Genomic DNA, 15,183 nt, shown 5'->3' on the forward strand with positions numbered 1-15,183 from the left:
CCGTACAGGTGCGTGCGTGTGTGTGGGGGGGGGAGAGTGGATCGGTCTCCGTTTGTCATGTTAGCATATAACAATTACAACACGGGGCAAACACGAAACGTCGTAGCTCTTTTTCTATGCGAGCACGTGGTGCCGGCGCTGCTCCCTGCTTGTCTGCTTTGGTGTGGCCAGAAGGCGGAATGGTATGTGGCATCGTCGACGACGCCAAGAAGGGCGAGAAGCCTGCATGAGGTTCAGCGGCCGTCCTGTCGCTTCTCCTTTCGCCGGTTCTTCCTTGCTCGGATGTGTCCCTCGCGTTGCGGGAAGCCCATTATGCTCGCTGTGGTGCCTCTCCCACTCGACCCTGCTCCTCCGTCTCCTCTCCCTCTCTTTCTCGACATCTCCATCCCTATCCCTGCGGGCTCCTCTCGCCCCGGAGGCATCTGACGGCGCCATCATCTCCGCGAGTGCACCACTGTGTGTGTGTGTGTGTGTGTGTGTGTGTGTGTGTGTGTGTGTGTGATATTTCGCTTCTGTCATGGCATTTCATGGGAGCAGCGACGAGGAGGACGATGACTTCAGCCCGGTCATCCCTTCGGCTGCCATCGCTGCCTCTGCCGTGAACGCTGCCGCGACGTCCACCCCCGAACCAATCGACACAGACACCTCTTCACCAGCGCTAAAGAGGGAGAGGAAAGACGAGAGTGGGGCGCCCCACACGCCAACAGCGGACAGCAGCGCTGCTGCACCTCCGTCTCCGTCATCACCGTCTGCGGCAGTTGTGGGCGACGCGGCGCAGAGAGCAGCGGAAACACCTGAAGTCGCATGGGAACGCTATCGGCGTCAGCAACTGCCGTGCGCGCCCCTGTACGAGCGCAGTTTTCTGCATACGTCACTGCAAAATGCGCATGACGTTTTTGCCGCAGCGGAGTCAGTGCCTGCGCACACAGCGTCTCCCGTCGCGGCTCAGACGGTGCATGATATGTGCGTCCATCTCGACTCGCTCGGTGCGCTGGTCGCCACCATCGATGCAGCGGGTGTTGTGCGTGTCTGGCGCAAGCTGCCGAGCGGTCTCTTCTTCATAACGGAGCTGGACAAGATATTTCTGCCAGCTCGCAGTGCCGCCGCCGCTGGCCACGAGCGCCGCACGCGTCACTACTGGGCACATGCCTACACGACGCTGCAGATGCTGGTGTTTGTATGCACGGAGGAAGAAGAAGTGGAGGTCGACCACGGCAACGTGCGTCGCACGGAATCGAATGATAACGGATCGCCCTCATCTGCGTCCGCAGCCCAGGCGCCGCTGAGTACAGTGCGGGTGCACATGCGTCAGGTCAACCCCATCACCCTCACTGTGGAGGAACGCGACTCCTTCACCTTTCAGGCCCCAGTGCAGCGAGTCGTCAGTGCCGCAGTCACTGTAGCGGACACGGCGCAGTGCAGAAACGACGACGGCGCGTGTTGGACCCCTCGCACCTCTCTCGCCTACAATCGGCGACCAGCCTTCCTTACGCATCAGTACGCGCCTCACATCGCCTTCTTCGTAACGCTGCCGCCGTCGCCGGCGACGCCTGGTGCGACGGGCGGTGGTAACGGCGTCGTCCTGTGCCCTTGCTTCGCCTCCGCCATGTCGGCGGGCAGTCGCCCCGATCATACGGCGGGTGCCGCTCGCAGCTACGTGCCGACCCGTCTCAGCGTAGCAAACGCGATCGTGGCGTGTGCGCAGCAGGGATGGGAGCTGGAGCGGACCGGCACCTCTGCCTGCGTCGTGGTGGACTCTGCTGGTGTTGTCGATTACTGCACCATCGAGGCGGCCGCCGAGGCAGCGACGACGGCAGTGACATTCCCCTCGACTGCGTCGGGAAGGCGGACTCTGAAAGTGATGGCGGGTCTTGCGGCGGTGCCGCCCACGTCACGCGAGGCGCGCATGTGGCGACGGTGGATATGTTTTGACCGCCGGCAGCGGACAGGCTTCTTCAGCCTCGTACGGGATGCTCAGCAAGCGCTCAAGGCGCGTAAAGAGGACGAGAACGAAACAGCCGCAGGCAAGGCGGCTGGCGCCGTCGCCGCTGCCGATGTGCAGGTGCTGCCGGCAGCGGTGCAACTCACACCCGACGGTCGGCACGTGTTGGTGTGGAGCTTCCGGTTTCTCCGAGTCGCAGCGGTGTCGTCGCAGCCCGCCTCACGCATCCCGTCTACGGAGCGGCGCTATGATGTAACCGTGGAGTCATGCATCCATCTGTTGGACTTCACGACTGGCGTGTGCATCGGCCGGCACACCGAACCCCTCGGCGTCTTTGCCACCAGCGAGGACATTGTGTTCGGAGCCACGGCGTGGGCGGACTACGTTCAGCTCCGCAGCCGCGCTCTGGCACTGCGCCTACACGTGGAGCCGTCCGCAGCCGCCAACAACCAGTTCTACGTCCTGGTGCCTGAGTTGCCGCTAGAGCAACTGCTTGGCGCTGCCGCTGTGTCGCGCGAGGCGGCGGAGGTGGCCCCGGCGGAAGTCGCTGGACGCGTGGTGCATGTGTATGAGGTCACCCTCGAGGCGGCAGCCGCGTCGTCGCCGAGCACCGCGCAGTCCTCGGCCACAGTGAGGCGGCTGTCGCACGAGCCGGGTGAGTGGGAGGCGATCGTCAGGCGGGGTGCAGAGCACCCACGGCATGCATCACACCACAACGTCGGTGATGTCAGGAAAGACCGATGCTGGAGTGGTCTGGCAACCTCTCAGCCTACATGGGGAGTGCTGCGCCTCCTCTCTCCCAACGAGTACGCCCTCACGGTCAAGGAAGAGAATCACACTCGCGATGAGGCTCACGGTTGCGTGACGGCGACGGCTGGGGTGCACCCAGGTCTGGCGGTCTGCCGCGCCCCGCTGATGCTTCTTCGCCGCGCTGTGACCGCGTCGCAGGATTTGAAGAACTTAGTTTCCGCCTCCCCTGTCGGGGCTGCGTTAGGGGCGGACGCACGCAAGCATCTCTTCGCGACCCCCAGGGCTCATGACACCGCCAGCGGGGCAGCATCAGGGGAGGTGCTGCTTCTCTCTTCCAGCACGGACGTCTCCGCAGCGGCGCTGCTGGTGTACTCTAGCGAGCTGCCGTGGGGCAGTGCCGCCCTGGGGCGCGTGCTCTCCGAGGCTGTTCCGCCGCAGACCGAGGAGGAGCTCACTGAGGAGGGGCAACGTCTTCAGGAGCAGCTGCGACAGAAAAGCTTTGTCGACGCGCTGCGCGAGCTACACCGTGGCCGTGACGACGCGTGCGGAACACTCCTGCTAGCCGCAGTGGCCCCGCAGAGCTCGAGCGCCGCCGCGGCACCTGGGGGTGCGGGCGAAGCAGCCTCCACTAGCCCAAGCGCTACTGCGGATGTGGCTGGCAGCACCAGCGGTGGTGGGGTGCAACCGGGGAAGACTACAGAAGCGGCGGCAACGACCTCGGTGAGAGTCGATGCCGCGAGAAGGGCCGCGCCCGTAACGAACGAAGAAGCCGCGGTGTGCGCACTGCTGAAGGACCTAACCCCGCCACTCAGTGCATCGTTGCCGCCTGTGGCGCTCGTGCACGTGCGCGGCTACGGCTCCATCCGGGTGCACCTGCTCCCCAGCATTGCGCCACTGGCGACCGACAACTTTGTGCGCCTGGCACGACGCCACTACTACGACCGGCTCACCTTCCACCGGGTCATTCCAGCCGCGATTGTGCAAGGCGGATGCCCGCGAGGCGACGGGACCGGCGGCGAGAGCGCCTTCGCTGACGGGGCGCCGTTCAGCGACGAAGGGCTGACACTTTTTCCTTTCTTTTCCCACACGGCCAACCCGCTGTGCTGCTGGCTGTGCATGGCGAACGCGGGGCCCAACACGAACGGGTCGCAGTTCTTCTTTACCGTGCCCGGCGGCGAGGCGATGCCGTGGCTGGACGGGCACCACACCGTCTTCGGGTACGCCGTCGAGGGGCTTGACGTGGTGCGCGCCATGAGCATAGCAGCGCGCGACGATGAGGACAAGCCGCTCTCGCCCATCATAATAGAGCGGGTGGATGTGCTGTCTGCCTAGAAACCGCTGTCGCACGACGAGAAGAGTTGCGCTCAACTAAAAGCGCGTTGTGTGCGTGTGCGTGTGTGATCACGTCAGTATTGCCTGAGTCGATATGCGATGCTGCTGGCCGCGCGTGTGTCCGACGACGCCGTGTGCGCGTCTCGGCTGTCGCACACAGGCGAATGACTGTAACACATGCGGGGGCACCTCTCACGCAAAAAGAAGTCAACCCACGAAGAGGGCAGCGGCCACCGACACAATCAGACGTTGCGGTGCCGTCCTCACGCAGCCTCCGCTTCCACCTCATGAATGCGCGAGAGCGGCGCTGCTCGTCTTGCCTCTGTTGCTGTTGCGTCGCTTCATGCTGTGATGTTCTCCCCGCTGTACCGGATCTCCGTCTCACCCACACCCTCCCCTCTGTGTGCTTGCATTGACCCCGCGTTGCAGAAGTTATACACAAACATACAGCCCCTTATTCTCTTGCTGCTTCCCACCCTTGCTCTGCCTTTAAACGCCCCAGCTGAGAGCCTCAGTACACGAATCCTCAACCACGCGCTAGCGCATACACCCCAACACACGCGCAGAGAAGAGAGCGCGCCACCATGTCGATGAAGCGGCAGTTGCTGAAGATCATCATCCTGGGTGACAGCGGTGTCGGCAAGACGTCGCTCATGCATCAGTACGTGAACCGCATATTTGACAACCGCTACAAGGCAACTATCGGCGCTGACTTCCTTTCGAAGGACGTGGAGGTGAACGGGTGCGTGGTGACGCTGCAGATCTGGGACACGGCCGGGCAGGAGCGGTTCCAGTCGCTCGGCTCCGCCTTCTACCGTGGTGCAGACGCTTGCATCCTTGTCTTTGATGTGACGCAGCAGGAGTCTTTTGCGCACGTTGGCTCGTGGCTGGAGGAGTTCAGCATCCAGGCGGGCCGCCGTGACAGCGTGTTGGTGGGCAACAAGACGGACCTGGAGGATCGGCGCCAGGTGGCCAGTAAGACAGTGCAAGCGTGGTGCGCGAAGCAGAACGCGGAGGCCGCTAATGCGATCAACGGCGCATGTGCCGGAGCGGGTGATAGTGCGGCGCCAGAGATGAAGTACTTTGAGACGTCCGCAAAGGATAACGCCGGCGTCGAGGAAGCCTTCATTGCTGTGGTACAGCTGGCGCTGGCCAGGAAGGCAACGGTTGAGGAGGCGACACCGATGCCGCAGACGGTGAACCTGAGTCAAGCCCAGCACGAGCAGACACCCACCTCCTCCGCCTGCAGCTGCTAAGACTCACGAGCAGACAAAGAGCGGAGGAGGTCATGGCGCACGGACACCCCTGCTGCACGTGTAGGACAGCTGAGCGTGCGTGAAAGGTCGTCCCTTCCCCTCTCCTGCAGTCCCTTTCCACGTTTCTGTCCGCCTGCGCAGCAGCGTTTCAGATGGTCGTGGACGGCGTGGATGCCGGACCTGTCCTTTCCAGCACCGCGTGGGTGCGGTCACTTTTTTCGTGGTTAGGGGAGGGAAAGGGAGGGGAGGAGGCGCTGTTTCCGTCTGGCTCGCCGCCCTCCCTACATCCCTCCCTCGGTATCTCTCTCTCCTTGCTATATATGTTTGTTGCCCTCCCCACCCCACCCCACCCCAAAAAAAAAACACGACCACCACCACCACCTTCCTTTCCTTTCTCCTTTGAGCCGCCGTGCCCGTTTCCTTCCTGAGTTCGACCCTCCCACCCCCTCCCCTCCTGCACGGCTGTTTGCATCGCCAGCACCACCAACAGCTCGAACTGTGCCGCTCCGCTCGTAAAAGGCGACGTGAGCGAAACGACGTTGGACAAGAGGCAGAAGAAGAGGCGGGGGGGATGAGGGTTGAGGGGAGGTGGGGGGCCGAGACACGAATCAAAAGACGGAGCGATGAGTGAGCGAGTGACATGAACGTGTTTTTGCTTTCTTCGTGGCTTCGCCTTGCGGAAAGGTCACTGCTATTGTTGATGCGTTTTCCTCGTGGTTGTTGAGTGTTGGGTGTGAGCCTGGTTGGCGAGGCTAGGCGCCAGTGCACCTCGGCGTCTGTTGTTGCGTGCATTTCTGTATGGATGGAGTGGGGAGCTAGTGCTGGTGTCCGTCGTTGCGGCAATGTCGATGCCGAGAGTGCGCTATCTACAGTGGTCGCGGGACAGATGCAACAAGGAAGAGGAGAGGGGTCGGGCGCAAACACATTCATCGACAGGTGTGTGTCTGTGTGTGTGTGTGTGTGTGTGTGTCTGTACGTACGGCCGTGACGATTGCCTTGATGCGTGCTCTTCTTCCCGATCCCGTACCACTTTACCGTGTCCTTTACTGCCACGCCACCCCCACATGCTGCGACACGCACGGACCCACTGCGCTCGTTGTTCCGCCTCCAGTGAATTGCTTGCTTTGTAATTATTTATGCTTGACATGCTGCGACTTACATGTATTCTCCCCTCTCTTTTCATTCCTCCTTCCTTCGAGTATGCGCTGATTGGCATGGGTGTGTACGTGTGCGTGTGTGTGCGGTGAATTGTGTCCCCTCGCGTCCTCGTTGATCGCCGCCCCGCCCGCTCCTCCTCCTCCGCATCCATTTTTTTCTCTTTTTTAAAAGGCCCCCGAATGCAACCCTCAGCCTTGCCCTCCCCCCCCCCTCAAACCGCCAACCCCCCTCGGATCACTATACCCGCACCCCTCGCACTCATGTATCGACATCGTGTCTTTCTGCCGCCATCGGTGAGCGAAGCAGCCCATGAGAAAAAGAACGCCGTGCACCCCTTCTCTCACTTCCATCCACACCCACATACTCGCACCTCTCTAAGAAAACGGCCTCTGTCCCTCGCATGTCGGTGTGTCGCTTGGGAGCTGAGTGGGTAGGTGCTGATGCCCGCATCGCGCTCTCGCGTCGTCCACCAAACGCTTCCTCTCACTTCCTCACTTGCTGGCGTTCTCCGCTTCTCTTTCCTCTCGAGCACGCGCGCGCGCACAGAATAAGCAACAAAGGTGAGAAGCGCGCCCGTGCACGCGTCGAGGAAGCGGAAAGGACAGGGCGCCGGCGTTCACGTCACTGCGGAGGTCGGAGGCAGCGCGAACAAGACGCCGACGGCTGCCGCCTTCGCTTCCCCTTGGCTAGCGCTGCAGTTGCTGTGTCGTGAGGGAGGTGGCAGGAGGTGCCGTGTGCTCCCCTCCACATACACAACACACACACGCACACATACACGTAGCTTCCTCCGCCCACTGTGCTGTGGTTGTTGTGGCTGCTGCTGTGGGGCGGAGGAGTACGCGTAGAAAGTACATGAATCGTAGCGGTTCTGGCCTGCCTCCCCCCTCCCCCCCCACCCACACACACACTTACACCGCCGTATTACACTCTTGCACCCAAACGCAAAGTCCCACTCGGTTGCGCACTCCTCCTGCTTTACTCTCTCACCTGAAGCGCACACACAAAAATATCGCAACAGCTGGACTCGTGGTCTTCTCTCTCTCTCTCCCTCCCATCCTTTAATTTTGTCACCACGTGCTCGCGCGCTGTGCGCCTCACTCCCCCTTCCCTAATACGCCCACGCACGGAGAGTGTCGTCGTCGTTGTCGTTGCCGCCTCTTTTGGAAGCGCCTCTGTCCGTGCCTGTGTGTCTGTGTGTGTGTGTGTGTGTGTGTGTGTGTGTGTTGCTCTCGACTCGGCGTCTTCGGTCTTTCTCTTTGCATAATGTTTCAATATGAGGACCTCATGTGGCTCATCAGCTTCCCGCTGGTGTGTGCCATCATGCTGTGGTTCTCTCTCGATCTAGCCGTGTTGGTGCGAGTCGGCGGTGGCCGGCGAAGACGTGCCAACGCGCGTCGCGCGATCGAAAGGCTTATCATGAGCAGCCCGGTCTTGACGACTGCGTCGGTGGTGCCGTCACCGTCGCCCGTCTCTACCCCCGACACCGATCGCCCCTCTCGGCGGCGTAGCAGCAGCGCCTCACCAGAGCACGCATGCATGGGCGGACTCGGTAGCAGCAGCGGCAACGAGGAGGGGCATGGGGTGAAGCACCGCGCGGCATCGGCAGGCGCTGCCGGCACCCCAACAGCAGGAACAATCCCATGCCACCAACAGCGTGTGCGGCAGGTGGTTGTCCCCGCAGCGCTCCGCATTGCTACACGGGCTGTGGTGCGCCGTGCCGTTGTTCTCGTCGGCGGCGACTTTGCGCGATCACCGCGGATGCAGTACCACGCGGCGAGCCTGGCGCGCAGCAGTCTCTTCGACGAGGTGCTGCTGGTCGGGCTTGATTACGGAAATCAGCTTAGCGAGGACCTTCTCATGAGTGGGGAGCCGAAACCGGAGCGCTTCGTCAGCTGGGATGACCCGGCAACGCCGAAAGGGATGGAGCACGCGGTGTTCGACGTGCAAGCTCGACTCGACTCGCCAGATCCTGGACCAGGGCGTGGCTGCATTGTATCAACGCAGTACTTGATAGCACCTCCGTCGCCGCCTGAGTGGTTGCAGACGGTGTTCCCCTTGATCCACTTGCACTGGGTTGTCTGCACACTCTACCGCATCGTGACGCTTACCGGTCTCTTTTTCTTTCAAACCATGTGCGCCACGGCCACCCGCATCAACGAGCATGGACAGCTCCTAGTCACGGACCTCATCCTCATCCAGACGCCGCCGGCGGTCCCCTTCGTCCTCCTCGTGAAGTATCTCGTGTGCCCCTTGGCGTTCGTGTACAACATGCTTCTCTACTACGGCGTGGTGGTGCCGGCCGCTTGGATGAACCCCGGTGCGATGCGGGACGTACGGCAGCAATGTAAGTTGCAGTCGCTACACTTCACCAGCGCCACGGAGTGCTCAGCCGACGGTCGCCAACGCGCCTTGGCGATCTTGCACGGTCTCGCGCATGCCTCGCTCTCGGGGAAGCGCAGGTGGGTTTTCTACCCCGCCATCGTCGTGGACTGGCACAACTTTGGCTACACAATCCTGGCACAGAACCAGCGGCCCACCGCGGCGGTAAAGGTGTACCAACTGCTTGAGATGCACATGTGCGCCGGCCATGTCAATGTAACAGTGAGTCAGGCAATGCGCCGCGCTCTGGAGCATGCCTACCCGTGGCTAAGGTGTGAGTCTGCCATCACGGCGGCTGCAGGTGTGCAGCCCCACTGTAGCGCTTCGGCAGCTGCCTCTGCGAGCTTGCAGGCCGAGGGTGCACCGTCAGTAGCAGCAGTGTTGCCGAGCGCAGTGACAGTGCTGTACGACGTGGCACCCTCCTTTTTCCGTCCTGTGCAGCGCAGCCGGTGTGTGCGGGATGTCTTGGAGCGCCTGCTGCGGCGGCGGCACCGCGCCGTCGGCCCGTCTCCCCCTCTCGCGTCCGCTTCTCCTCTCGCGAAAGGCACCGGCAACGGTGCCGCGTACGCCCTGGTGAGCAAGGCGGACCTAGAAGAGATGGGGTGGGGCATCGCGGGGCCACCAGCGTGGGTGTACGCGGACGCCGCGGCAGAGTCGGTAGCCGTCTCCGCCCTCCCTACCCCGGCAGCCGCGCCAGCGACGATGGCGGCGGTGTTGCGGAGAGGCATCATGGTTGTCGGGTCGACGAGCTGGACAGAGGACGACGACTACTCGATGCTCATTCAAGCCCTCCAGCGGCTGGACCACCGCCTTCGGCACGAAGTCAGCTACCGCAGTAGCAACGGGGAAGGTAGCCTTAGTGCCAGCAGCGGACCTGCGGACCTCTGGGTGCTGATCACCGGGAAAGGAGATACCCGGCAGCGTTTCGAGGATGCCGTGCGCGTCGCCAAGCTGTCGTCGCACGTGGTGGTGAGCACTTACTACGCGCAGTCCTATCAGGAGTACAGCCTCCTGCTCGGCGCCGCCGACGTTGGCCTCTGCCTGCACTTTTCCTCCAGTGGGCTGGACCTGCCCATGAAGGGAGTGGACATGGTAGGTTCAGGGCTGCCAATCATGGCCATGCAGTACCCTGCCATCGGCGAGCTCATTGGCGGCGTGACGCGGGTGCTGGCGACGCAGGCGATGCGGCTGCGAAACGGTGCGGCGGATGCTCAGGGAACCCCACGGGTCAGCAGCGGCTACGCGAAGGCAGTGCAACCGACCCTGCACGAATGCGAACGAGGCTGGTCGTTCAGCAACGACGCCGATCTTGAATTCTTGCTATCCAGCTTTATCGGCTTGCCGTCCACCAGCGAGAGCGTCGGCGACGGCGCCAGTAGTCTGTCGCGGTCGCCGCCGACGCCACTGTCGGTGATGAAGCAGCGCGCCTACGAAGCGCGACGGCACGCGCACACATGGGAGCAGAACTGGAGGCGAGTGCTCCTGCCCGTGCTTAAACAAGTGGTATAGCGGTGTCTTGGCCCATATGCACACGCGGGGGAGATCGAGAGGGCAAGTGACGCTTCGTGTAAAGAGATGGTGCTAAGGGCGCTAGATAGACTGCCACAGTGGTGCTGGTGGCAGTTGTGCGCAGGTATGTGGCACGGCAGCCCCCCCCCCCTCTCCCACCCAACCTCTCCCCTTCCCCCTGATCGTAGGTGTGTTTCGCTTCTCTTTTCAGCTTAGATTGATGCGAATCTCTCGGTCGCTTAACGTCAGTGCGAGTTGACGGGTTTCGTCTTGGTGTCTCTTCTTGCAGGAAGAGTGGCGTACATGTGTGTACGTGCATGTGTGTATGTGAAGGGAGGGCTTCTCTTACCTTTTTCTCTTGTTGGCCTTCAGCGTTCCGTCTCCGCTCGTCCCTAGGGTACCGCCGTGCGCGGCTACACCTCCTCACCCCACAACTGCGAGTTAGCACCCCTTTACCATCGACAACAACGCATCTGTGCTCCGGCTCCTTTACTTAGTCTCCGTCTTTCTGTGTGTGTGTGTGTGTGTGTGTGTGTCGGTGTCTGTCCACACGTGTATATACATATACATATATATATATATACACACGTACATGTATACACCTAAACACACCTCAAGACACATACGCACAGAGAAAGAAAGAGAGAGGCCAGCAGACGGAAGCGTCGCCCTGTGTATGCACAAGCACGTCGATATACCGGTGGGACACAGACACACACACACATCTGTGTCGCACGTTCGCTGAGGGGCACATCCTTCCACCACAGGAGAGCGCGCGCGCTACCAGAGGATAGTAGGTTTGCTGTCTTTCTTCTCCGAACATTGCGAATGAAGAGGTGCATGAGCTTATGTTTTGTTGTGGGCAGTGGGAGTGGGAGGAGGAGGGGGGTTACTAGCTTGGCGCCTCTCACAGTCGGTTGCCGCATTGCCCCCCCCTTCTCCTCTCCGTGCCGAGACAGCACATCCTTGGGCACGCCCACATCCACCTCGCATCACCGTTCTTTTTCTCTTCTCCTCCCTCCCCCCCCCTCTATCTCTTTCTCTGCCTGCCCCAAATTCTGTGAAGGGTACGAAGGGCGAGGGCAGTAGCCGCAGCAGCGAGAGTCAACGGAAAAGATAATAGACATGTCTGCAGCCACGCGGTGTGTCGCCGCCGCAGCAGCTCTACCCTACTTTCTCACAGAACCGCTGCGTTGCCCGCATCTGCTGTCGATTGCAGTGGCACTGCAAGGTCGGTGTGGCGGCAGGCATGGCGCTCTTCTCCATCAACGGTGCCTCCTCTCTTCCAGGGCGTCGGCAACGCCACTGATTTTTTCATCTACACACACACAGCGAGACTGGAACCCAGCAGAAAACGCAGCCGCCGCCGCCCAGGCATCCGCTGGTTCCGCGAGAGCAGCGCCGGGTACGCCGGTCAGTGCAAAGGCCACCCGCCGCAACGTGGACCGCAGTCGTGACACAGCAGCAAGACAGAACGCGGCCACGCCGCCGTCGTCGCCCGAAGCAGTCCACCCCTACTCCGTGCGTGCCTACCGGGCGCGACTCCTGGGCGGCACCTACTTTTCCCTGCGAGAGTTGACGCGCGCCGCCTACGCGCCATCCCCGCTAAAGGTGCTGACAGACCTGCTGCAGTTGTCTGTGGGCCACAGCCGTCGCCACGCCGAGGCCTCCTCAAGCTTAGCCTTTGCGGCCTCGTCGCCTGCCGCCCCCACCCCTCCCGCTCAGTCGGGCTCACAAAATGCGCTGAGCAGAGCACGCGACGTTCAGCACGTGCTCCAGTTAGCATTGACGGAGGCGCAGGATACGGTGCTCGCCGCCCAGACAATAGGCGATGTTGCAAGCCACGCGGCTCTGGAGGAACTGCTTGCCCAGCTGGAAGCGCTCGCGAACGCGATGGACGCCTGTGTGCAGGCGCCTGCGTGGACGATGTCGGTTGCCACGCACTCTGCATTACTGCACGGGCTTCTGAGACTCGCCGCCGCGACCGGGTCTCGTCTACACGCCCTGACCGCCTTAGACGACCTCCTCTCCCTGCAGGAGCGGCAGCTACACCGTATCTCTGCACGGCGCGGCAGCGATCAGCACCACGCTGGCGATGGCGACAAGGACGGGGATGGAGACGAGGATGACGGTAGCTTCAGCATGGATGACGCCGTCGCACTTGTCGATGCGGCCGCGCAGCAGTATATCGAGCCTGTCACAGCGCAGGACCACCTGTGGGCCATGCAGGCGTGTGCCAAGGATCAGAAGCGCGACTTCGCCACGGCTCTAAGCCTCTACCGCCGCTTCGTGCAGCATGCCGAGGCCGGCCGCTTCGCTGCCACGCCGAATGACTTTAGTGATGCGCTGGTCGCTCTTGCACACAGCAGCCGCACGACTACCGATTTCACTGAACTGCGAGCGTTGCTTATCGAGAGCGAAGCGGCAGCGGTCGTGCCTGTGAGCGTGCCCCTGTACACAGCCATCATCGATGCAGCGAGCCGCGCCGTTGAAGAGCCACAGCGTATGGTCATTGCCCTGTTCATGTATCGTCGTCTCCGCGACGGGGGGCTGACGCCGACAGCGGACACGTACGCAGCTCTGATCGCCTGCTGCACCTCGACTCGTGAGCCGACGCACGCCTTCGCTTTCTACCACGAGGCGCGGCAGGTCTGCGGCGTGGCGCACTTTACGCCGCAAGTGTACACAAACCTGCTTCTGTCCTACGTGTCTGCCGGCTACGGCGCCGATGCACGCAAGACGCTCGACGTGCTCGTGGAGGCCGGCGCCCCGCTCTCCCGCGCGAGCTTTCACGCCGTCCTCGCCGGCGCCGTAACAGCACGAGAGGCGCAGGAAGTTGTCGAGCTCATGACGGAGCGTTACCACATCGCCCCAACGCCGCACACCTACGCCTACGTAGCGCAAGCGGTGGCGAGGTCACCGGCAGGGGTTTCGACGGCGCTGCAACTCTTCGACATTCATGAGGACGCAATGCGGGCGCTTGCACCGATGGCGGACGCGACAGTGCGCTCGCCTGGTCGGGATGATGGCGGCGTGGCACAGATTGCTGTCGGGCAGGCGATGAGTACGTCCGCGGATGGAGTGGCACTGGAGCCGATACTGCTAGAGCGCTACCCGCTCTACGTGCGGGCTATGGAGCAAGCCCTCATGCGGCTGCGCGTCGACCTCGGCATGGACGGTCGCCTGAGGCCGTATCTGATGCCGCTTATCCGCATAGCCCAGCAGCGCATGAACGCCTTCACTGGAATGCCGCCGCAATCGCCGACGCATGTCCCTGACAAGGAGCGCCTCTGCATTGCTGTGCTGGCAGCCGACGTGCTCGCCAAGGTGGATGAGTGGGTGCTGCCGTTCATCTCGCACTACTCCGTCCTAGTGATTCCCTACTCGGCTCTTGTGTCGCTGCAGCGTGGTGGTGGGCGGCGCGTCGATGGCGTCATGCCCAAAGGTGTCCAGGCAGGTCGGCATGACGCCGTTTGGCAGGAGACGGCAGGCGGACAAGAGTTCGACGCGGTGGTGGAGCACCGTCGGCGTCGCCTCGCACGCTTTCTGGAGCAGTACAAGGATGTGATTCACCTTGTGTCGCTAGAGGAGGAACTGCGCTGGAGCCGCGAGACACGCCGATACGGGGTCGGGGTGACGGACCTGTTTGCGCGTGCAGCCGTCACGGCGCTGCATCTCGCGCGGCACAGCAGCTGCCGCAACGGTGGCACCGTGTACGCGCAGCACGCCAACGCCTCCATTGTGCTGGTGTCTGCCAACTACAATGGGTGCGGAAAGTACGTGGTAACGCTGAGGCAAGCGTACGCCGGCCGAACGAAAGGCAGCGCCGCGGGCGTCGGGTCAGCGGAGAGCGCGGCTGGGCTGAGGGCGGCACTGAGCCGAGTGTCGTACCACAACCCGCGAACTAACCCGAGCTGGACCCCACCCACACTAGCCATCGCCCAGCAGGAGGAGGGGGAGACGAAGAAGGAAGGGGACGGCAGGAAGCACGCGCCGGTCCACTCCGCAGGTGCAACGAGCGAGACGCGCATCAGAGGAGAGGCTAAAATGAGGGAAGGCAGTGCGGCGAGGGATGCGACCGCCTCGGCTGGTAGGGCGCCTGGCTGCGATGACGACGGTTGCGGGTCAGCGTGGTATGCCTCTGCACACGACGCTGACGCTGCCGGGCTACTCTACCGGCAGGCCCTGCAGCTGGCGTCTGCTCGCGAATGCAGGGGTGCACCGAGCGGCAGCAGCGCGAAGAACTCGAGTAGCAGCGACGGCGTCGAATGGAGTGTTGCGATGGACGAAGAAGAAGCGACGCCGCAGCTGCCGTCCAGCCAGCAGGCACCCACAGCATCCACGTCGTCTGCACTTCCTCCTCTGCCTCTGCCAGCCCCGCCCACCAGCGCAGACGCCGACGACAAGCTCGACGCATTCCTCCTCATGTCACTCTTGAACGACTGATGTTGGCACTCACGACTCTCGTGCACGAACTAGAGAGGCGAGGAGTGGGGACCTTTGGGGTGGCTATCGCTGTCACGTGCATCGCAGAGGTCGAGCCGATGTGTGCAAATCGCTTACTAGCCTGCACCACAGACATCTTTCTTCGCTTCCTTTCACCCTCCCCCGCCCCACCCACACGACATGATACACCGGCACACCCCCACGCCGATGTCTGCAGGTGAAGCAGCAGCGCTAAGGAACAGATACACAAAGATGGAGGAAATGAAAGACAGTCGCACGCGGGGGAGCGCGCGAGGAGGCGATGGCCATGCTGCCCTCTCGTCAAGGGGTGTTGGCGAGTGTATGCGTGTGTATTGCTACCATATCCTGTTGAAGGGCGCGTTTCGAGTCTGCACCTGCTCGACACGTACA

At 62.3% G+C, this 15,183-nt stretch overlaps 4 protein-coding genes across 4 annotated transcripts; all 4 read left to right on the plus strand.

Annotated features, from left to right (window-relative positions):
* Positions 1–961: 961 nt before the first annotated feature.
* CYP16 (putative cyclosporin 16) lies at positions 962–4,024 on the plus strand (the record flags this gene model as incomplete). Its single annotated transcript, XM_001682442.1, has 1 exon — positions 962–4,024. The coding sequence occupies one exon, from the start codon at positions 962–964 to the stop codon at positions 4,022–4,024; it is 3,063 nt and encodes a 1,020-aa protein (XP_001682494.1).
* Positions 4,025–4,608: 584 nt separating this feature from the next.
* RAB7 (putative rab7 GTP binding protein) lies at positions 4,609–5,280 on the plus strand (the record flags this gene model as incomplete). Its single annotated transcript, XM_001682443.1, has 1 exon — positions 4,609–5,280. The coding sequence occupies one exon, from the start codon at positions 4,609–4,611 to the stop codon at positions 5,278–5,280; it is 672 nt and encodes a 223-aa protein (XP_001682495.1).
* A 2,421-nt stretch (positions 5,281–7,701) lies between these two features.
* Positions 7,702–10,326, plus strand: LMJF_18_0900 (putative dolichyl-P-Man:GDP-ManGlcNAc2-PP-dolichyl beta-1,4-mannosyltransferase; the record flags this gene model as incomplete). Its single annotated transcript, XM_001682444.1, has 1 exon — positions 7,702–10,326. The coding sequence occupies one exon, from the start codon at positions 7,702–7,704 to the stop codon at positions 10,324–10,326; it is 2,625 nt and encodes an 874-aa protein (XP_001682496.1).
* A 1,125-nt stretch (positions 10,327–11,451) lies between these two features.
* On the plus strand, positions 11,452–14,772 carry LMJF_18_0910 (conserved hypothetical protein; the record flags this gene model as incomplete). The annotated part of the gene is made up of 1 exon (XM_001682445.1): positions 11,452–14,772. The coding sequence occupies one exon, from the start codon at positions 11,452–11,454 to the stop codon at positions 14,770–14,772; it is 3,321 nt and encodes a 1,106-aa protein (XP_001682497.1).
* Between the last annotated feature and the right edge of the window lie 411 nt (positions 14,773–15,183).

The sequence above is a fragment of the Leishmania major genome, chromosome 18, assembly GCF_000002725.2.
Source record: "Leishmania major strain Friedlin complete genome, chromosome 18".
In the NCBI taxonomy this organism is placed as follows: Eukaryota; Euglenozoa; class Kinetoplastea; order Trypanosomatida; family Trypanosomatidae; genus Leishmania; species Leishmania major.